General features: G+C 45.5%; 1 protein-coding gene across 1 annotated transcript; it reads left to right on the forward strand.

Annotated features, from left to right (window-relative positions):
• The first annotated feature begins 726 nt into the window (after positions 1-726).
• Positions 727-20,720, forward strand: ALKBH6 (alkB homolog 6). The gene is made up of 7 exons (XM_081200667.1): positions 727-893; positions 2,278-2,423; positions 6,658-6,726; positions 9,129-9,189; positions 15,394-15,545; positions 16,592-16,708; positions 18,831-20,720. Exons 2-7 carry the CDS (start codon positions 2,370-2,372, stop codon positions 19,101-19,103), a joined length of 726 nt encoding a protein of 241 aa, XP_081056793.1. The 5' UTR covers positions 727-893; positions 2,278-2,369; the 3' UTR covers positions 19,104-20,720.
• The last annotated feature ends 1,950 nt before the right edge of the window (positions 20,721-22,670 follow it).

Consider the following 22,670-nt stretch of genomic DNA (forward strand, 5'->3'; position numbering starts at 1 on the left):
ACCATACTTAAAACCATGGAGAGACCTGGTCTGAACAAAGACATTGGATTCTTATCTCATTATACATGACTAAGCCATTTCTCACCTTCTCACCCCTTGCCTTTTCCTGTAAGACCTATTGCAGTCGTTAAGAGTCGTCAACAGGCTCATCTCAGCTATCTGCCAATCTCCCATTCCCACCACCCTTCTGAGTAATACCCCTCCCCACCTTCTCACTATATAGAAGGATCTGGCAACTTCTGTTTCAGTGTATCTGAAGAAGTGTGCATGCACACGAAAGCTCATACCAAGAACTAACTTAGTTGGTCTTTAAGGTGCTACTGGAAGGAATTTTTTTATTTTGACTATGGCAGACCAACACGGCTACCTATCTGCAAAAGCATTATACAGTTTCAGAAAGAAACGGGGGGGGGGGTTGCCTTTCTAACAGGGATGGGTCAGAGCAGGGTTAGAGTTCACTCAACTTCCCCAAGAAAACCTCATAACAAGGCATCCTTCTCCCACCCCCCCCCAAAGGGACCCAGGAGTCCTGGCCCTTCTCTTTCCTCCAGGCCCCCAAAGGAACCCAGGAGTCCTGGCCCCTCTCTTTCCCCCAGACAATCAAAATAACCTGTCCTATCTCCCTTCACCAGCCCTTTAAAGGAACCCAGGAGTCCTGGCTCCCAGCGTCCTTTGCTCTTCAAGAACACCCCCGCCCCCTCCCCACCAAAGACTCATTTTGACCAGCCCGCAGACAATTGATTGGTTCACTAGACTGAAGGAAGGCGGGACCTACAAAGCTCAGCTGTTTGCTGATCCTTCCCGCGGGAGGCTTTCCCCGCTTTCTCTCATTGGATGGATGCAGCTGTCAGTCAACGAGCTACCCGGAAATATCTTGCTGTCTGCTGGAATGAGTGAGTATGCGTGGAGCAAAAGGGCGGGGGGGGGGAGTTTGCAATGGGGAGGGGGCGGCTCAGGACTCCTGGGTTCCTTTTCCTGCCCTTGGGAGCCCTGCTAGAGGGCTTAGGCGTCGTGGCGAGGCTGGGCTCAGCTGGAATGGGGGAGGCTTCCATTGCACCCCTTATTCCCATTTGCAAGAATGTCATCAAAAAAACGAAGATCATGGCCACTGGTCCCATCACCTCCTGGCAAATAGAAGGGGAAGAAATGGAGGCAGTGAGAGATTTGACTTTCTTGGGCTCCATGATCACTGCAGATGGTGACAGCAGTCAGAAAATCAAAAGACACCTGCTTCTTGGGAGAAAAGCAATGACAAACCTAGACAGCATCTTAAAAAGCAGAGACATCACCTTGCCAACAAAGGTACGTATAGTTAAAGCTCTGGTTTTCCCAGTAGTGATGTATGGAAGTGAAAGCTGGACCGTAAAGAAGGCTGATCGCCGAAGAATGGATGCTTTTGAATTATGGTGCTGGAGGAGACTCTTGAGAGTCCCATGGACTGCAAGAAGATCCAACCTCTCCATTCTGAAGGAAATCAGTCCTGAGTGCTCCCTGGAAGGACAGATCCTGAAGCTGAGGCTCCAAGACTTTGGCCAGCTCATGAGGAGAGAAGACTCCCTGGAAAAGACCCTGATGTTGTGGGAAAGATGGAGGGCACAAGGAGAAGAGGACGGCAGAGGACGAGATGGTGGGACAGTGTTTTCGAAGCTACCAATATGAGGGAGGCAGTGGAAGACAGGCATGCCTGGCGTGCTCTGGTCCAGGGGGTCGCGAAGAGTCGGACACGACTAAACGACTAAACAACAACAACCAGCTGCATGGCAGGTGAAAGTTCAGCAGGTGAAGCTGTTATTCCAGGTAGTATCTACGCAACAGCCACAACAGCCGCGTGGTGCTTCGTCGCTTTTCCCAAAGAATTCCCTTGCCGCCTTTCTAACATCAGTTTTCAAGGCCATGTGCAAATGAAAAAATAATATGCAAAAAATGCAACGAAGGCATTAAAACTGTTGTAAAAAGCATCTCTAATTTGGGGGGCGGTTGGGGAGGAGGGAGATATACAAAAGTCCTTTAAAGCACTGTTTAAAAGTCTCAGGATAAAGTGGCAATTATGTCAAGGTGAAGCAAAGCCACAGAGAGGTCGCTGCCCCAAGGAGCTTCCAAACCAAGGGTAGGCAATTCAGAGAAGCAGCGGATAAAGGGGAAGGGGGGATAGAAGAGGCTGGGGGAGGTAAGAGTCGCAAGGGCCGGATGTGAGCAAATGTCTCCAGTAGGAAAAGGCCTTTCCTGAAAGTAGCTCATTTCCCATGGCTGATGTGCTGCTGCTTTTGTCTTTCGCAGGTGAGCGACTGGGAGTTCACCCTTCTTGGTGAGGCTCAGGGATTTGTGATGGAGTGAGAAGAAACAAAGAAAGCTCAGCTCTCCGTTCTGAGATGTCGGCGACTTCTGTGGGGATCATGGCTCTGGAGCCGTGTCGTGTGACACAGGTACCGTCTTGTGGGAGGGATGCTTTTTCCTAGAGGGTTATTGGAACGTCTTCACTATCGATTAGGAAGCTTTGTACAGTGGTACCTTGGTTCTCAAACTTAATCCGTTCCGCAAGTCCTTTCCAAAACCAAAGCGTTCCAAAACCGAGGCGCGCTTTCCCATAGAAAGTACTGCAGAATGGACTAATCTGTTCCAGACTTTTAAAAACAACCCCTAAAACAGCAATTTAACATTAATTCTAGTATCTAACGAGACCATGGATCCATAAAATGAAGGCAATAAACAATGTACTGCAGTCACACAATCAATCAATCAATCAATCAGTAGCTGAACCGAGTTCCACACAGTCACAAAAAAGAGCTGCAAAAACAAAAACGCAAAATAAATAGCAAAAACAGACAGACCTCAGCATAACACTCAAAACAGAAGTGTGACACTCAAATTGGAAGTGTAACACTCAAAACGGAGCATGTTTGGCTTCCGAAAAAAGTTCACAAACCGGAACGCTTTCTTCCAGGTTTGCATTGTTTGGGTTCCAAGTTGTTTGAGTACCAAGGCGTTTGAGAACCAAGGCACCACTGTATTATGTTCAGTGATAGGAATACACTTGTTCACAGACACACACACACACACACACACACACACAGAAGTGAATTACCGTATTTTTCGGACTATTGGACGCACCGGTCCATAGGACGCACCTAGATTTGGGGGGGGGGAAATAAAGGGGGGGGGAATTTATCCCCCCCCGCCAGGCGCGGGGCTGGGGCGGGGAAGCCCGAGCTTCCCCCTCCCCCAGAACGGGACCCAGAGCCATGCCGAAGCTGCGCGCAGCTTTGGCATCGCTCCGGGAGCTTGCGGGGCTGGGGGAGGAGGAAGCCTTCCGCCAGCCTCCAAACCAAGTCGGGGGACAGCGGGAATGGCGCGCTGCGCCTCTCCCGCTGTCCCCCGAGTTTGCGGGGCTGGCGACGGGGAGGAGCAGGCTTCTCCCCCCGCCAGCCTTCTAACCAAGTTGGGGGACAGCGGGAAGGGCGCGCTGCGCCTCTCCCGCTGTCCCCCGAGCTTGTGGGGCTGGCGGTGGGGCTCTCCTGAAGCCTGGAGGTTGTGGGGCTGGTGGGGGGGAGAAGCAGGCTTGCTTCTCCCACCCCCAGCCTCCAGATCAGGTCGTGGAATAGCGGGATGGCGGAGCGCTGCCATCCCGCTATTCCCCGACCTGATCTGGAGGTTGTGGGGATGGTGGGGGGGAGAAGCAGGCTTGCTTCTCCCACCCCCAGCCTCCAGATCAGGTCGTGGAATAGCGGGATGGCGGAGCGCTGCCATCCCGCGATTCCCCGACCTCATCTGGAGGTTGTGGGGATGGTGGGGGGGAGAAGCAGGCTTGCTTCTCCCACCCCCAGCCTCCAGATCAGGTCGTGGAATAGCGGGATGGCGGAGCGCTGCCATCCCGCGATTCCCCGACCTGATCTGGAGGTTGTGGGGATGGTGGGGGGGGGGAGAAGCAGGCTTGCTTCTCCCACCCCCAGCCTCCAGATCAGGTCGTGGAATAGCGGGATGGCAGAGTGCTGCCATGCCGCTATTCCCCGACCTGATCTGGAGGTTGTGGGGATGGTGGGGGGGGGAGAAGCAGGCTTGCTTCTCCCACCCCCAGCCTCCAGATCAGGTCGTGGAATAGCGGGATGGCAGAGCGCTGCCATCCCGCGATTCCCCGACCTGATCTGGAGGTTGTGGGGATGGTGGGGGGGAGAAGCAGGCTTGCTTCTCCCACCCCCAGCCTCCAGATCAGGTCGTGGAATAGCGGGATGGCGGAGCGCTGCCATCCCGCGATTCCCCGACCTCATCTGGAGGTTGTGGGGATGGTGGGGGGGAGAAGCAGGCTTGCTTCTCCCACCCCCAGCCTCTAGATCAGGTCGTGGAATAGCGGGATGGCAGAGCGCTGCCATCCCGCGATTCCCCGACCTGATCTGGAGGTTGTGGGGCTGGCGGGGGGGGGGGAGAAGCAGGCTTGCTTCTCCCACCCCCAGCCTCCAGATCAGGTCGGGGAATAGCGGGATGGAGGAGCGCTGCCATCCCGCTATTCCCCGACCTGATCTGGAGGTTGTGGGGATGGTGGGGGGGAGAAGCAGGCTTGCTTCTCCCACCCCCAGCCTCCAGATCAGGTCGTGGAATAGCGGGATGGCAGAGCGCTGCCATCCCGCGATTCCCCGACCTGATCTGGAGGTTGTGGGGATGGTGGGGGGGAGAAGCAGGCTTGCTTCTCCCACCCCCAGCCTCCAGATCAGGTCGTGGAATGGCGGGATGGCGGAGCGCTGCCATCCCGCGATTCCCCGACCTGATCTGGAGGTTGTGGGGATGGTGGGGGGGAGAAGCAGGCTTGCTTCTCCCACCCCCAGCCTCCAGATCAGGTCGTGGAATGGCGGGATGGCGGAGCGCTGCCATCCCGCGATTCCCCAACCTGATCTGGAGGTTGTGGGGCTGGCGGGGGGGGGGGGGGAGAAGCAGGCTTGCTTCTCCCACCCCCAGCCTCCAGATCAGGTCGTGGAATAGCGGGATGGCAGAGCGCTGCCATGCCGCTATTCCCCGACCTGATCTGGAGGTTGTGGGGATGGTGGGGGGGAGAAGCAGGCTTGCTTCTCCCACCCCCAGCCTCCAGATCAGGTCGTGGAATAGCGGGATGGCAGAGCGCTGCCATGCCGCTATTCCCCGACCTGATCTGGAGGTTGTGGTGATGGTGGGGGGGAGAAGCAGGCTTGCTTCTCCCCACCCCCAGCCTCCCGATCAGGTCGGGGAATAGCGGGATGGCGGCGCTTCGCCATCCCCCTATCCCCCGAGCTTGTGGGGCTGGGGGGGGGGAGAAGCAGGCTTGCTTCTCCCCCCGCCAGCCTCCAGATCAGGTCGGGGAATAGCGGGGTGGCGGCTCTGCAGCTCCCCGCTGTCCCCAGCTTTTGGGTGCAGGCTGCTGCCTGCAAGCCTTGCGAGCCCGCGGGACATCCCGCCGGGCTTGCAAGACTTGGGATAGCTTCCTGAAGCCTGGAGAGCGAGAGGGGTCGGTGCGCATGGACCCCTCTCGCTCTCCAGGCTTCAGCAAAAGCCTGCATTCGCACCATAGGACGCACACACATTTCCCCTTCATTTTTGGAGGGGAAAAAGTGCGTCCTATAGTGCGAAAAATACGGTAAGCAGTCATAGATTTGCCTAGAGTTGGTGAAGGTTTTCCCAGGAAGCAGATGAGCACAATCTACTTTTACTGCTATATATCAAGCCATAGTTAAGTTACAGGTGATGCCACACCTTTCCGCTCACACCTGGTGAGCGAAGTCTCATTCTCTAGGACAGGAAGATGAAAGAAACTTGAACACAATTTGGTCATTCTGGGGCTGCTTGTTATCTGGTTAAAGATAATAGTAATGATAAAGATTAAAGATGGTTAAAGATTGCCGCGGGTTGGACTAGATGACCCTCAGGGGTCCCTTCCAACTCTACAATAAAGATCATGCACCTGTTTTGCATCTCATTTTTTCAATTTTGTATTTTTTAAGTAAAATGTTGTTTGCTAATTTTTTAAAAAAACCTAAGTCAGGTTTTAATTTGTTTAGTTTGATGAATGAAAATGATATCCTTTATGATTTGAGTATGAGTACATATTCAATAAAAGTTTGCCATTTTAAAAACAAACCTGTGTGCATGCTAATGAAATGTGCTGCACATGTCTATGACCAGTATAGACTAGGGTGGCGGCTAGAGAGAAGAAACAGAATAATTATCCCAAAGAAGGGGAAACAGACAAAAACCACCCCAGAATTTGATCCCCTTCCTCTTCTTTTTCTTCTTTATTAAATTTCTATACCGCCCTTCATCCACAAGGTGGTTTGCAATATTAAACATGCGAAAATACATACCGTAGTAACAAACCAAACAATACTCCCCCCACCCAGTTTAAAAGTCCATCGGTTCTTTAATTAGCCAACATTATCAACAGTTGTTTAATTAGCCAAAGGCCAGGCTAATGAGCAACATTCTCAAAACCACCAATTATTAAATGCCAGATATTTTGTACAGAGGGGAAATCTTCATTTTATAGATGTTATTCGTTTTTCATACAGAGAGCCATGATTCTGACTGAGGAGCATGCAAAGTTCCCTAATTCACATTGCAGCGGCTGGGATTTTTTTTTTGGGGGGGGGGTTCCTTAGATCTGCATTTTTGTACTTTTCACATTTTCTCTTTTGTATGCAGTCTCCACCAGCCGCTTACTATGTTCCAGATTTCATCACAGAGGCAGAGGAGGCGTACCTTTTGCAACAGGTGCGTGCACATTTATGTTCCCCTTTGTGCGGTGTTTTAAGAACTGTCTCGTTGAACTTGAACCGGGGGGACGGGACCTTTTGGCCTCCATGGCTCACATCCATATCAAGATCTGCCCCATGGGCCAAATTTGACGAAATCCCTTTCAGTGTGATCTTAAAGGGAGACTCACAAAGGCCGATGAGCAGAGATCAAATCCTGCTGTTTAGGCTGTGCAATCCTGGGAACAGGTTTGTGCCGCCAGTACATCAGCCGGTGTCAATGGTGATGCCAACTGATGTGCCCAGCCTTTGGAGAAAATCAGCCTGCTGAGCCAAAACTGGCCTTCAAACCAGGGGTTCCTCACCCCAGAATGTCTTCAGCAATAAGCAGCCAGATGCCTCTGGGTGGCCCAAAAGCTGGGCAACCTGCCAAGGTCCATCTTGTATTGTGACCCCTGTAGGATTCCTGGATCCTGGCTGTTGACAGACATGTCCTTCTGAGCTAATCTTTTTAAAAATCTGCTTCTCTTGTCATTGTTGATGTTAAATTTGTACAGTGGTGCCTCGCAAGACGAAAAGAATCCGTTCTGTGATTCTCTTCATCTAGCGGTTTTTTCGTCTTGCGAAGCAAGCCCATTGAAGGATTAGCGGATTAGCGCTATTAGCGGCTTTTAGCGGCTTATCTGCTGATCGGATCAGCTGATAAGCGGCTTAGCGGCTTAGAAAAAGGGGGGGAGGGGAAAAAACCAGCAGGAACTTGCAAGACATTGTCATTTGCGAAGCAAGCCCATAGGAAATTCGTTTTGCGAAGCACCTCCAAAACGGAAAACCCTTTCGTCTAGCGAGTTTTCCGTCTTGCGAGGCATTCGTCTTGCGGGGCACCACTGTATTTCACATTTTCCTCCCCAAGGCAGCAGACATCAAAGTGGTATAGCAGTTAAAGCAGCCATATAGTATACTCTTAACAGCTATCAATATCAAATTTGCCAGGAACAGCTATCAGGTTGCGCATGGTGTTTCCAATGATATACACAGAGCTCAGTTCTCTTCCTCCTTTCTTTCTCTTTCCCTCTTTCTCTCTCTCTATAATGACTGTTTAGGGAAGTTTTTAATGTTTGATGTTTTATCGTGTTTTTAATATTCTGTTGGGAGCCTCCCAGGGTGGCTGGGGAGACCTGGCCAGATGGGTGGGGTATAAGTAATAAATTATTATTATTATTATTATTATTATTATTATTATTATTATGACTGATTTCCAGTCTTAGATCACCAGCGATAATTTCTGTGCAACATTAGGATAGGCAGAATTCACTTTCCACGCCTCCCTGTCGTTCTTGGCAATATTGTGATGGAGAACATAAATGTTCCAACTTACAGACTTAACATATAGAACAAGAGAACAAAAAGAAAATGCGTTTAGAGAAGATTGGAAAACGTTCATTGAATATCTGTGAAATAATGGTGTACAGCTGAAAACGCTGGCAGCATTAAATTCAACAGCGTAAATAATTTTGATGGCTGCAGTAATGGAATACTGAATGGTATGGCTTTTGTAAAATATACAGGGATTTGTGATAGGTAAAATGAGCCATGGAAAGAGAAGAAAGGGAGTCATTGGTATCTTAAGGATGGAAAATGAGTATTTTAAATTTAAGAAAAATTATATACAAAAAAAGAAGAGAACATAAATGTTCCTATCTGGGGGAATCTATCCAATGCGTTGGAAGAAGGCTGAGCTGCCCCTAGGTACTTCTGTTTTGTTTTTAATATTAATAAATATTAATTTCCATTTTCCCATTTTCCATTCCAATTAATTTCCATAAGTTTCCATTTTATCACATTTTTAAAAATCCTTATTGTACTCATTACATATTTGCTCAATCGAGCTTCGACTTCCCTCTTGTCTCATGGTTTCCATAATTCATTATCACCTCTTAGCATTTTATACATTTTCCTATTTACGTTTCACTCCTTCCGTTAATCACAATTTTTAAAATAAATATTAAAAGGTACAGATCCTTAGCATTGCATGTTGACAACCCTGCTAGTGTTGTTAATTGTTTGCGATTGTCCTTCAGATATTGTACAAATTTACTCTAGTCCTTTTGGAAAGCTGGATCGCGCTGATTTCCGATTTTCCCGGTCAGCCTTGCCAATTCCACAAAGTCCATCACCTTCGCCTGCCACTCTTCCAGCAATGAGATTTCCCGTTGCTTCCATTTTGGGGCTAAAAGAGTTCTTGCTGCTGTTGTCGCATGCATAAACCCTTTTATATCTCTCTTTGGGATCTCATTCCCTACTATACCTAACAGAAATGCTTCTGGGTTTTTCACAAATGTATTTTTAATTATTTTCTGGGTACTACTTCTGATGCCTGCGGTTTCCATGTAAATATCTTGCTTTCTTTTCCCCCACCTCCAGGTTTATGATGCCCCCAAGCCCAAGTGGACTCAGCTGTCGGGGAGGAGGCTGCAGAACTGGGGTAAATGTTGCGTGCGGACGCTGGAGGGGAAGGTCACTGCCCCCCTTAATTGTGTGGATCCCCATTCACTCCTATAGCGCACAAAGGAGGCTCAGAAGGCCAGTGTACATTGGGGTCAGTTTTCTTCAACGGCATGAAGGAGGCTCAGGCAGGGCTGATCGAAGGCATCGTGACACCCGGGGCGGGACGTCACTACGTAGGGCGCACGTGCAACGCCGCACATGCGCTGTACATAGCGCTTTGCCAGCTGCGCCACTCCAGCACCATACGGACAGTGCCGGGATCCCTATGTCGCCGCTACAGCCACAAATAGAGGATCCTCTACATGCGGCTGTAGCAGCGACGGAGGGATCCCACCCCCATCCGTACTGCGCTTGAGCGGTGCCGGCAGCAAACCGCTATGTACAGCGCATGTGCAGCGTTGTTACATACAGCGCATGCGTGCAACGCCGCACATGCACTGTATATAGCGGTTTGCTGCTGGAGCCGGGATCCTCTGCTCGCGGCTGCAGCTGCAAACAGAGGATCCTCCACATGCGGCTGTGGAGGCGCGATGGCTGCTTGTGCCGCCGCGAGCCCCCGCACGGGGTGCCTTATTGTCACCCCCCCCAGACATGGCACCCGGGGCGCACTTTCCCCCCCCCCCCGTTGCAACGCCACTGGGCTCAGGCAGCCATTTTGCCACGCATCTGCCCCTAATCTGTGAAAAAATCCCCGCTCTGCAGGGTGATATACAGTCATATCTCATGTTACGTTTGCTTCATGTTACGTTCTTTCAGGTTATGTCCCGCGGTGACCCGGAAGTGCCGGAAAGGGTTACTTCTGGGCTTTGCTGCTCACACATGGGCATAAGCGCTAAATCGCACCACGCACCTTCACAGATACGGCGCTTCAGGTTGCGTTCTTTTCATGTTGCGAACGGGCCTCCGGAAAGGATCCCGTTCGCAACCAGAGGTACCACTGTACAGCGAAATTTTGGTTTTCGAGCGTCTCGGAAGCCAAGTGTTTTGGTTTCTGAACGCCAAAATCCCGGAAGTAATTGTTTCTGTTTTTGAACGCGCCTCGGAAGCTGAACGGCTTCCGCTGCGTTTCCCCCCCAGTTTTCTCCATTGACTTTGCATCCAGCCCTTTGCAAAAGACTGGAAAGGAGAGGATATCCCATCTAAATCAGATTGGCAAAACAAATTAAGGGAATGCGCTGAACTAGCGAGATGATATCACCAAGGTTGAGAGACGTTGCAGATGAAAAAATTATCAGAGAATGGGACATATATACAGAGTTTACGTACAAGGACACTGTCAAATTACCAATCCGTTTGGCAGCTGATTGAACTTCTGTGTGTAAAATAGGAAAATTTGATGAAACTCAAAGTCAGACAACATGGAGAAGCCTTAGGCAAGTGCGTATTTAAAGAATTTAATCGGGGAACGCAAGGGGAGGATTGGAGGTCAAGTTAAATTGAATTACAAAACGATGTACAAAGCAAGGATCAATTAGGGAATGAAAGATTGTATACTTTTGTTTTTATCATCAACTGATCTTCTTTGTTATGTAATGTAATTTTCAACCAATAAAGCAGTAAAAAGAAAAAGAAAAATATTTGCAGCCAGCCCTTTGCGCCTCAGTTATTGGAACATTTTTGGAAGTCAAACAGTCTTCTGGAACGGATTACGTTTGACAAAAGCTAGTTTAGCGGTTAAGAGCGTTAGATGTGGACTTGGAGAGGGGCATCCCTTGTTTGCTGTGAAGCTTATGAAACACCATTTTGCCAGGGGGGAAATGAGGAACCCCCTACCTCATCCTGACTTTCTTGACAGAAGAGCGGGATATAAATATTATTTTTTTGAGAAAGCTGGACTTGTTTGTTCGTTCACCCAGCTGGGAGTCAGGGTGGATAAAAATCAATAATTTTAAAAATAAAAAACATATTTTTTTTACTTAAATCAGATTTTTTTATTTAAACCAGATTTTTAAAATAAAATGCTTCTGGAGGAAAAACCTTTCTAAAGATAGTTTTCTGTTTAAGTTACATTATAGTCCAAAGGCTATTCATCAGGAAATAAAGATTTCTTTAAAGTTTTTCATATGTGTTAAAAAGCAGTCTAAGTTAACAAACATGGATACATATGTTAAATAAATTGTTATTAAGGAAATGATTATTTTTCTCCTTCCAATAATATACTGCAGAAAAGTTGTCCAAATATAAACAACAATTTCACAATTATCTGTCTATGTATTTCTGACAGTATAACCAAATCAGTGATTTTTGATAGAACTGTAAAAACTGCTCTGAAAATTTATGATTCCAAAAATGAAAGCTTCATCTGGTTGTAAATATTAAGAGGATGCTGGCGAGGCTGAACCTTTCTGTAAAAAAGAAAAGATTTAAATCAAGTCTTACTGACTAGTGATTTAAATCGATTTGATTTAAATCAAATCCACCCTTTTGGGAGTGCCTAAATCCGGCCCAGAACACCAAAAATATGTCCAAAGTCCGTTTCGGGGGCCTCATCCAGCCCCAATGGCAGTTTATTTCCTGGGGTAAAATCCTAAAAAAATAATCAACAGCTTCAATCCCCAAAAAAGCTCAATAACTTTAATCCTTAAAAAAGGTCAACCATTTTGGTTGGCCCCCACGGCCCTTCACTTCATCAAATCTGGCCCTCTTTGAAACAAGTTTGGACACCACTGAATTAAACCAATGGCAGCTAAAACACTTGAGAAAAACACACACAGTCACAAACTACAGTGAAGCTGAGGTAACAGCATATTTTTGATCCGTGAAACCTTCAAAGCCTGCCAAAACAAATTTGCTTTCCTGGCCCAACTCGTCTCTTGACAGTGGAAATCTCCACAGGCCGGACCTGTGAATGACTCGGCCTGCAAGTCTTTGTAGGCCTCTGTTTTGTGAGGTAAACAGTTTCTGAGGGAAACTGTCAAGAAATTCACATAGCTGTCAACTTTCCCCCTTTTTTTAAGGGAAATTCCCTTATTCCGAATAGGATTCCTCTCAAGAAAAGGGAAAAGTTGACAAGAAACCTGTGGGAAATCACCATGTTTTGAGTTAGGAGACATGTTTGTTGGAAGGTGGCTGCCATCAGCCTTGACGTCACCACCCTCTACCCCTGTTACAGACAGCATTTTATTTTATTTTTAAACTGAAAGGGACATCGGTATTCAGACCAGGAATGTAAAAATCAGGCAGCAAAGTTTCTTAAAGAAAAAGTTTTTATTTGGATTTTGTCAGACAAAAAGCAAATAGGGTGCATTCAGGAAAATGAAGAATGCCCACCCCCCCTTTGGGGCAGTCAACTTATATATCTTTCTGCAAAGCACAGTTCAGCCCCTTGGCATCCCTTTAGCCAATGATTGACAATTTCCTATGGTCATTGATGCATATTCATTGAAGCTCAACCAATAAAAAAATGGTGGTGGCCTTTCGGTTCCAAGTTGCCCTATCCACTAGGTGGCGCCAGAAGCTTATAAACTAATTAACCTATTTACTAGTTCCTGGAAGTGCCCCTGAACCCCCCGCTTCCAAGAAATGTCCTTGTGGTTTAGCAACTTCACACCTAAGCGTTATCTCTGGAGCCTGGCGGTCAGCAAACATCCTGCTACTTGCCTTTGTCAGGGGTCGTTTCTCAGAAATGGCTTAACCTCAACTGGCAAACTTCCTGCAGGGGCAAGCTAGCTGCACCCACAAGCTTGCATGCTTGCTGCCTCTGCAAAAGGTGGCAAAGTGACAAACATGAGAAAGAGAAATAGTCTTTTGCTTTCTAAAATGGCTTTGTGCTTTTAGCTTTTAGATGGCTCTATAATATGGCTTTAGAGGTTCTTAGCCTGGCTCTCCATTGGTCATCCTGACCTTCACCCCTCCAAAACCATTTTATTGAGTTTTACAATTTTATATACCGCACAATCATCAATATCACAAAAAAACCCACATATATGAGTCTCAATCCCCTCCCCTGACTTCCCTCAACTTCCCCTTCTGGTTCTTTCAATATTTGTTTCTCCTGCCTGTTTTATTCTACCTTAATTTTGTAACCTTTTACATAAATATTATATTCTTATCATTTTCGGACCAGGCTTCCCAAATCACATCTTACATTTTATTATTTTCCCAGTTATAACGTCTTAACTTTATACTTATTTTCTTAATCGTAAGTGTTGACTCAAATCCTGCTAGTGAGTCCATTTCTTAACAATATTTCTGTAGATACAACAGAAACAATTCTCAATTCTTTTTTTAAAAAATGTTTTATTCCCAATCCTTTTTAAAGTCTCTTTGTCCTTGTCTTTTAGTTTCCCGGTCAGTTTCGCCATTTCAGCATATTCCACCAGCTTTTTTTACCATTCTTCTTTCATTGGTATCTTGTCGTCTTTCCATTTTGGGGATAGTAATATCCTAGCCGCTGTTGTAGCATATATCAATAATTTCTTCCGCTCTTTTGCCATTTCATGGCCTATAATACCTAACAAAAAAGCTTCTGGACTTTTCAAAAACATTATTTTCATTTCATTATAAATCATTTCCCAATAGCTTTTGATTATTTTACAATCTCACCACAGGGCCTTCTTTCTCTTTACACTTCCAACCCTTATCGGAGCTTGTTCTGTCCGTTTTTTGCCATTTTTGCCGGGGTGATATACCATTGTATAATTCGTATAATTCTCTTTTCAAAGTTCTGCAATCAGCGAATTTTAAATTCACTTTCCACAGCTTCCCCCAATCCTCCATTTGTTAATAATAATAATAATAATAATAATAATAATAATAATAATAATAATAATAATTTATTTATACCCCAACCATCTGGCTGGGCTTCCCCAGCCACTCTGGGCGGCTTCCGAAAAAATATTAAAATACAGATCTACCCACTCTGGAAGAATGGCAGATGAAGGTGATGGATTATATGACATTGGCCGAAATGACTGGCAGAATCCGAGACCAGGGGAAAGAGACGGCGGAAGAAGATTGGAAGAAATTCAAAATATATCTTCATGAATATTATAAAATTGATGAATGCTAAAATGTTGAGGTTTTTAGAAAGAAAAGGAGATTACAGCGACAAAAGGTTAAGTTAAAGAAAAGAATAAGGAACACATTTGATAAAATTAAGTTTAGGATTTGCTGAAATAATTTTGGAAATTGGGATGTAGAAAGGGGAGGTTTGGGGGAGTCCGAGAAGTGAGGTTTATGAAAAAAAGGATATGAAATTATACATGTTTGTTTGTCTTTTTATTTGTTTGTACATAAAAATTCTGTAAAATTAATAAAAAAATATTATAAAAAAACAAAAAAATATTAAAATACTGTAATACATCAAACATTAAAAGCTTCCCCAAACAGGGCTGCTTTCAGATGCCCTAAATCTTGTGCCCTATAGACAGTAGTTTAATAATAAATCTTTATTGCGGTCCAAAGACCCATAATATAGATTCAGAATAAAATACAGATACATGCAGACAGGCCCCCGGGAGAGGAGGACTGAGGCAATATTTATTTAGTCTTGAGTATGATGATCTTTGATACGTATGACTACCAAAAGAAACTGTGGGACATGGAAAAGACTTGGAAGAAAGTTTCAAAAAATTATTTAGAAAAGTATCGTAAAATATTAGTTTTATTTATTAGAAGTATTAGAGTATTTATTAGAAGTATTGGAGTATTAGAAAAATGTTGGAATGAAAGTATTTGGCTTTAGCAGAAATGTTAAAAAGAATTATGTAAGACTATGTTATGGTTAAAAGCATTCGGTATAAATAAGTTTTAAGTTTTAGGGTTTTTTTATGGTAAGATAAGGTTAAAATAGACTAAGGTAATTTAATGACAGAATATTGTGAAAGATGGAATTAACAACTAGAATACAAAAAAGGGAGGTGCGAGGAGGTCAATGAAATAAGTTAATGAAAGTTAAGGATTGGGGAATATTGGATTTGTTTTTAATTTTTTTGTTTATTTTTGCTTTTTGATTGTGATGCATTGTGTGTTTTGTTTTTTCTTTTTGATTTTGGTTCTTATTGATTTGTATTGTTTAATTGTTACTTTTATCTACTTTTTTCTTTCTTTTTCTCTTGTTTTTTCCTTCCTTTTTCTTTGTAACTTTAAAATTCTCAATAAATATTATTTTTTTAAAAAAGAAACTGTAGACAGTATTTTAAATATCTGTGGCGTTTTATGCTTCTTTTTTCCCCCTCAGGAGGGCTGCCTCACCCCAGAGGGATGGTCATGGAGAAGATGCCCGCCTGGCTCCAGGCCTGCGCCGACAAAGTCTCCTCCCTCGGCGTTTTCGGAGGGAAAATGGCGAACCACGTCCTGGTCAACGAGTACCGCCCTGGCCAGGGCATCATGGTATCATGGCGCCCGGGATAAAACCACTGAGATATCCCAAAGGCTCTTTGTACAAATCTGTGGCATGTCTGGAAAAAACGTGCGCCATTCTTCTGGCAGCCTCGCCTCAGAGAAGTCTGGCGCTAACGTTGGGAAAGGCTCAGAAATGGGGGAAACAAAATGGCCCCAGGGATGGCGCAATTGTGCTTGTGAGGGGAAAAGCGGCAGTCAAGGGACTTTTTAGTTCAGAGAAAATGGTAAATAAGAGGTGACATGGTCGCAGGGTGGATAAAAATCAACGATGGTTTTTTTTAAAAAAAAAAATTTAAAATTTAAATTGGATTTTTTTTATTTAAATCGGATTTTTAAAAATAAAATTCCTCTGGAGGAAAAACCTTTCTAAAGATAGTTTTCTATTTAAGTTACATTATAATCCAAAGGCTTTTCATCAGGGAATAAGGATTTGTTTAAAGTTTTTCATGTGTGCTAAAACTCAGTCTAAGTTTTTTTAAAAATATATATACCCAAAACGTTTAACCACATCGGTTAACAAACATGGATACATATTGCTAGAATGTTATTGCTTTAGTTGAATAAATTGTTTAAATAGGAGCCAACACAACACAAAACACTCTTGCTGTACATAGGCTTTATTTTATTTGTTTTTTATCTTGTACAGTGGTACCTTGGGTTATATACGCTTCAGGTTACATACGCTTCAGGTTACAGACTCCGCTACCCCAGAAATAGTGCTTCAGGTTAAGAACTTTGCTTCAGGATGAGAACAGAAATTGTGCTCCGGCGGCAGCAGGAGGCCCCATTAGCTAAAGTGGTGCTTCAGGTTAAGAACAGTTTCAGGTTAAGAACGGACCTCCGGAATGAATTAAGTTCTTTACCCAGCTACCACTGTATTTTGGAAATGTACATTCAGGATTTTTTTGCCTTTAAATTTTTTGGGGGGGCCGCAAGAGAGTGGGGCCCTAAGCTAGAGCTTGTTTAGTTTATACGTAAACCTGGCACAAATATCTCCTTTCCCCTGTCTGACGTTGGGTCTGTTTTTCCCGCAGCCTCACGAGGACGGTCCCCTCTATTTCCCCACCGTCACCACCATCACCCTGGGGTCTCACACCCTCCTCGACTTCTACTATCCCATCAGCAGAAGGCAGCAATCGGAAGGCGGAGAGGTAAATAATACTGGGCAAGAGGACGTTCTACTCCAGTCCCATTTTATTTATTTTATTTTTTAAATATAATTTTTATTAATTTTTCTGTTGTACAATTTAGAATCCTCCTTTAAACATCCTTAAAATATCAGTGACTTCCCTTCTTCTCTTTCCATGGTTCATTTTGCAAGTCATGAATCCCTGCATATTTTACATAAGCGAAACCATTCAGTATTCCATTATTACATCCATCAAAACTTATTTACACTGTTGAATTTATGTTAATGCTGCCAGCATTTTCAAGTGTACACAATTTCCCCCATATAGTCAATAAACATTTCCAAATCTTCTCTAAACGTACGTTCTTCTTGTTCTCTTATTCTGTATTAGATAGGTAGCCGTGTTGGTCTGCCATAGTCAAAATAAAAAAATTCCTTCCAGTAGCACCTTAAAGACCAACTAAGTTAGTTCTTGGTATGAGCTTTCGTGTGCATGCACACTTCTTCAGATACACAGTGTATCTGAAGAAGTGTGCATGCACACGAAAGCTCATACCAAGAACTAACTTAGTTGGTCTTTAAGGTGCTACTGGAAGGAATTTTTTTATTTATTCTGTATGTTAAGTCCACAAGCTGCGCATATTCCATCAGCTTAAGTTGTCATTCTTCGTTAGTTGGGACCTCGCTCGTTTTCCGTTTTGGGGCTAACAAAACACGGGCCGCGGTAGTGGCGTACATAAATAACCTTTTTTGACACCTGGGAATTTCCATTTGAATTATCCCCAACTAAAAGGACTCTGTGTTTTTTTTGGAAAAGTACTTTTAAACATTTTTTTCAATTCATTATGGATCATTTCCCAAAACTCTTTTACCCTTTTACAGGTCCACCACCTATGAAAGAATGTACTCTCAACCTTATTGCATCTCCAGTGCTTACCTGATTCAGTCCTATACTTCTTAGCAAACCTACTCAGAGTTAAATGCCATCTGTAAATCATTTTCAAGTAGTCCAGTCCCATTTGAGCCGCTTGGTTCTGGCCAGAGCTGTGGGGAGTGTTGGTTGGCACTGCCACTCAGATATGGGCACCTCAATTTCTGCTGGAGGTGAGGATCAGGAGTTCAAGGGAGGTCCAGTAATAATTGCCATTTAGAGGAACATAGGAAGGTGCCTCATTACCAAGCCAGGTCATTCACCCATCTAATTCAGTGCAGTCTGCACGGACTGGCAGCAGCTCACCAGGGGTTCAAGCAAAGAGAGTCTCCCAGCCTTAACCTGGAGATCTGGCCTTCTGCACGCAAAATAAATGCCCTGTCAATAACCTATGGCTGTTTGATCCCCCATTGGTAGCCTGCTTGCCACGTTAACCATGCACATTATCTGCCTGTTTTCCCACTCCCCCCCGAAAAAATATTGCATCTTTCTCCGCTGTTCTAGGTAGCTGCTGTTGCCCTGATCCTAGCTGTGCTTACATCGTGTAAAAAGGACAGTCAGAACCCACTTACAGGTGTCACCAGGCAATTGCAGTGCTACTGACTTTGCTTGGGCATATTTTGGAAATGTGGGTGCATGGAATTTAGCGGCAAACCCAGGGGATGGAGTTGTGTGGCACAATAATTTGATGAGCACTGCTATAAAAAGCACACTTCCATTTCTGCCTGCATGCTAAAATGTATTGCTCTCAGGCTGCGCACATCTTAATAATAATAATAATAATAATTTATTATTTATGCCCTGTCCATCTGGCTGGGTTTCCTCAGCCACTCTAGATGGCTTCCAACAGAATATTAAAATACAATAACCTATTAAACATTAAAAGCTTCCCTAAACAGGGCTGCCTTCAGGTGTCTTCTAAAAGTCTGGTAGTTGTTTATCTCTTTGACATCTGGTGGGAGGGTGTTCCACAGGGCAGGTGCCACTACCGAGAAGGCCCTCTGCCTGGTTCCCTGTAACTTGGCTTCTCACAGGTAGGGAACCGCCAGAAGGCCCTCAGAGCTGGACCTCAGTGTCCGGGCAGAACAATGGGGGTGGAGACGCTCCTTCAGGTATACTGGGCTGAGGCCGTTTAGGGCTTTAAAGGTCAGCACCAACACTTTGGATTGAGCTCGGAAACATCACAGCTAAGGGTTTTTGTTTCCCTTTCCAGGGGCCCATCCCTCAGACTGAAGATCAGCGCCACTTCTTGTCCTTGCTCCTGAAGCCCCGTAGCCTCTTGGTCTTGCGGGAGGACATGTACTGCCATTACCTTCACGGCATCCGCCCGGTTGCAGAGGACACTGTCACAGAGAAAGTGGCCAACGCAGGCATGTGTGACGCTGAACTTGGGGACACGTTGCAGCGGGGGACACGGGTGTCGCTCACCATCCGTCACGTCCCCAAAGTGCTGAAAACCTCTATTTTCCTGGGCAGACGGAAGTGACCGTTTTGCTTTGTGGTGGCCCACGCACTGGAACACTTTTCTGTCCACAAGCAGCTCCCTGCATGCAGAGAGCCAGCATCTCAGGGAGAAGAGTTCTAGCCTAGACTTCTCTCTCTCTTTCTCTCTCTCTCTCTCTCTCTCTCTCTCTCTGGGATGCAGGGAATATTTCTGCGTACAGAGAGTTTGTGGTGGTTCTTTGTTTATTTAGCATGGAGGGGTATTCCTCCTTGTAGTCCGAAGTGTTGCAGTCCATGCTTGACCTCCTCTTCTGATGTTTGAGAGAGTGAATCTTAACACAGAGAAAGACTGTGAATTGCAGGAGAGAAAGAGCAGCCGCTATAGACTGCAAATTTGCATGAGCTATTAAGCGGGGGCGGGGGGGGGAGTGAAGAGAGAGACGAGAATAGTAAGGCCTGGAGGCAAAGGAGAGGACGAGGCTGCGCTCTGGTGCGTAACATGTTCTATAACACGCAGCGTGCAATGTGGCCTGGCAGATGGAATAGATGCTTGTCCTTCCAGCAAAGCCAGAAAGTCAGGCCATCCTCATTCTCTTCCCAGCAAAGAACCGTGTCTGACTTTGCTAGCAGGAGACTGGATGCCTGGGTTTGACTCACATGCCCACATAGCCATGGCAGAGAGGCTCTGGCTTGATCTGTGGGCATGTCCTTAGGCCTCCAGACCTCCCTGTTTGGCCCACAAGGCTGCTTCTGCCAAGCCATGACCACCTGTCCTACAGATAAAGATGCTGATGGATGCCACAAGGGAGTTTGCCGGCACTGATGGTCAGCTGATTGCCGGGGCCTGCAAAGCCCTGCACTTTGCAAGCCCACAAGGATCATGTCATAGTGAGGGCTTGCAAAGGGTCTTTTTGCTTTCATGGTCTGATTGCAAACCGCAAGGGTGCAAACATTGTGGTGTCAGGTGACTTACAAGCAAGCAGTGAGGGAGATCTATCCTGGCCCTGCCACAGAAGTCCAGTGCCTGGCCTGTAGAACTGCAAATCTGGGCTATCGGATAGGTTTCCATCTCCTGGTTTTAACAAGTTGCCCTACACTGCTCCTTATCCATGCTAGTTCTGGCTCAAAAGACCATTTCAAGTAAGGCACATTTCCACTCTTGGAAATATTTTATGAGGAAGTGCTAGCTTTGAAGCTGGGACATTCAAATAAATGACTTGCCGGGCATGTGCTAACGTCATAAAGGTTTTGTGTGTGGTTCTTGCAAAACCCTTGTGGTTCTGAAAACCTTTGAGATCAAATGAGCTCCTTGTGTTTTGCCCCAAAGACTAAATCCACACTATTGTGTCTGAACTTAGCACTCCAAAGATGCCCTGAATCCCAGGGTACATTTCCAGTCTTCCGTCGGGGCATGTCAAAGCATCGTTTGCAAGGCTGACTTCAGCACATCGCAGTCAGTGGCGAAAAATAAATGTGAAGTCAGATTTAAAGATAGCTATGGGGGGAAGAGGTTACTGAGATACAACAGTAGAAGAAAAGAGAAAGTCCATCTACAATGAGACAAAGGAGGAAATCTTACAACATCCAGATATACTGCTGACCTAGAGAACTGTATGTCTGATGCACTGGAATACAAAATAAAGTTCCACCAAATAAGAAATTCCCTTTTAATAGGCGTATGTTATGGGTAATTTTTTGTCCAGTTATGGGTAAATATTATTGTACCAACCTAGCAAGCAAGGAGAGTCAAGCGTTTCAAAGTCTTCCATAATAATAATAATTTATTACTTACACCCCGCCCATCTGACTTTGTTGCCCCAGCCATTCCAGCATAATATAAAAACACAGAGAATCATCAGACGTTAATACCTTCCATTGCCAGGACCGTGAATGTGTCGGGGCTGCAATTTGGCCAGCTGCAATCAATAGAAATACTGTAATAAAAGAGGTTTAGGTTGGACATGTTTGTTGGGCCCATGAAACAGCGATCGGAAGGACGTCACCTGAATATTATGGGCTTTCAATGTTATTTGGCCAAGGCTGAGCTGCTGGCCTCGTCTTCGTTTGTGGCAGCCCACACCAAAACCCCTTCTCAAAGGATTCTGATAAGGAACCCATAAGAAAAGGAAGCAGGTCCATGGGGATGGATTGGGCCCCAGTAACCTCAGCTTGCCCTCCACCAGGCCCCACCTGCCTCACTTCTTTATTGCGTCCAGTCCATGGGAGCAATGCCTATCAGATTCTTCTTCCTTAGCCTCAGTGTTGCCCTTGTAGAACTGAGCAGGGAGGAGGATGGGGCCAAGCCTAGAAGGAGTTGGCTCTGCCTGTCATTGACTCTGGCTCCCCCTACTGTCCGTCTCCCTGGCTTCTGCCCTACCAGCTCCAATGACCACCAGCCCCTTGCTTCTGGGGCTTGTCTTGAGGGGAGAAGAACCAGTAGGTCTTCTGCGGTTGTACATTTTTGTACGCGTAGGAAACCAGAGAACTTCAAAGGCTTAAAATTTGGGGCGTTTTTCAACATACAATGAATTAAAAATACATATATTTCTGTATGGACTGTTGCCTTGCATTCAAAACAAAGCTGTCCCGATTCAAAGCATCTTGTAGTGCGACTGGGACACAACGGGGCCATTGCAAAATCTGCAGCAGATGCAACAGCGTTTGAGGCAACTGTGTGCAAAGTTTTGTGGGAATAAACAGGGTGGGCTCCTGAGAGAGCCTGTTTACTAATTAAACACATTTCTAAGCTGCTTAATATTTTGAAATCTCAAAACTATATGCAAAAAGAGAACACATGGACAATGAAACAGTGTTTTAAACAGTTACAGCATAAAAACAGGAATTCACTAATAACAGGGTTCAATAGTATGTGTCAGGGAAAGCCTGGGCAAAAGATACGCTGTCTTTACAAGAGGTCTGATGCAATTGTTGGGCAATGCTTCAAATGTGGTAGTGAAAAGGACCTTCCACAGTGCAGGGGCAACAGCAGAAAATGCACATTTTCAGGTCACTTCCTTCTGATATCCTATGGTCTGGTGTTGTTTGCTATCAAGAAATGGAAACAGCCAGTTCCATCCTGGTTCATAACTTTACGACGTTGATTATTCCACTTGATTAAGTTTATGGCATACTGTTCATGCGGCTTATCCTGTCTGGCAAAACAAGGAGCCACCGTGCACCTATGACTTTGTTGCCTTCTGCATCTGGGCTGTGGGTTAAAGTGCACTAGACTAGGAGGCCTTTAAAATGTACACAAATGAAAAGGTGCCTATTTATTTATTCTGCCTTTGCTAGCAGTTAAAAACAGTTTTATTCAAACAAGCATTTACTGGCCTCGGTTGCCCAATATTTTATTGCGTGTTTCTGCTGTTGTGCGTTAATTGTACTGTTGTCAGTGGAGGCTGGTCCTTTGGAGGAAATTTGGCACTGCTCCACCCCAGCTCACCCAGCCCTGGTCCCCACCTGCCTGCCTTCCAGTCCAGGGGGTGGCACTGGCTGTGAACTTCCTCCTCAGGGTTGCCCTGGTACAACTCAGCAGCAAGGAGGAGGATGGGATGTCATTGGCTCTCTCTGCTTTCTTCCCTTCCAGTCCCAAGCCACTTTTAACACC

The sequence above is a fragment of the Podarcis bocagei genome (assembly GCF_964188305.1).
Source record: "Podarcis bocagei genome assembly, chromosome: 7".
In the NCBI taxonomy this organism is placed as follows: Eukaryota; Metazoa; Chordata; class Lepidosauria; order Squamata; family Lacertidae; genus Podarcis; species Podarcis bocagei.

Excerpts from the sequence above, each read along its gene's own strand:
- ALKBH6 (XM_081200667.1), top strand. The coding sequence starts at position 2,370 with ATGTCGGCGACTTCTGTGGGGATCATGGCTCTGGAGCCGTGTCGTGTG. Across the intron at positions 6,727-9,128 it reads AGGCGTACCTTTTGCAACAG|GTTTATGATGCCCCCAAGCC; the intron begins GTGCGTGCACAT and ends CCCCACCTCCAG. Across the intron at positions 16,709-18,830 it reads AGCAATCGGAAGGCGGAGAG|GGGCCCATCCCTCAGACTGA; the intron begins GTAAATAATACT and ends TTCCCTTTCCAG.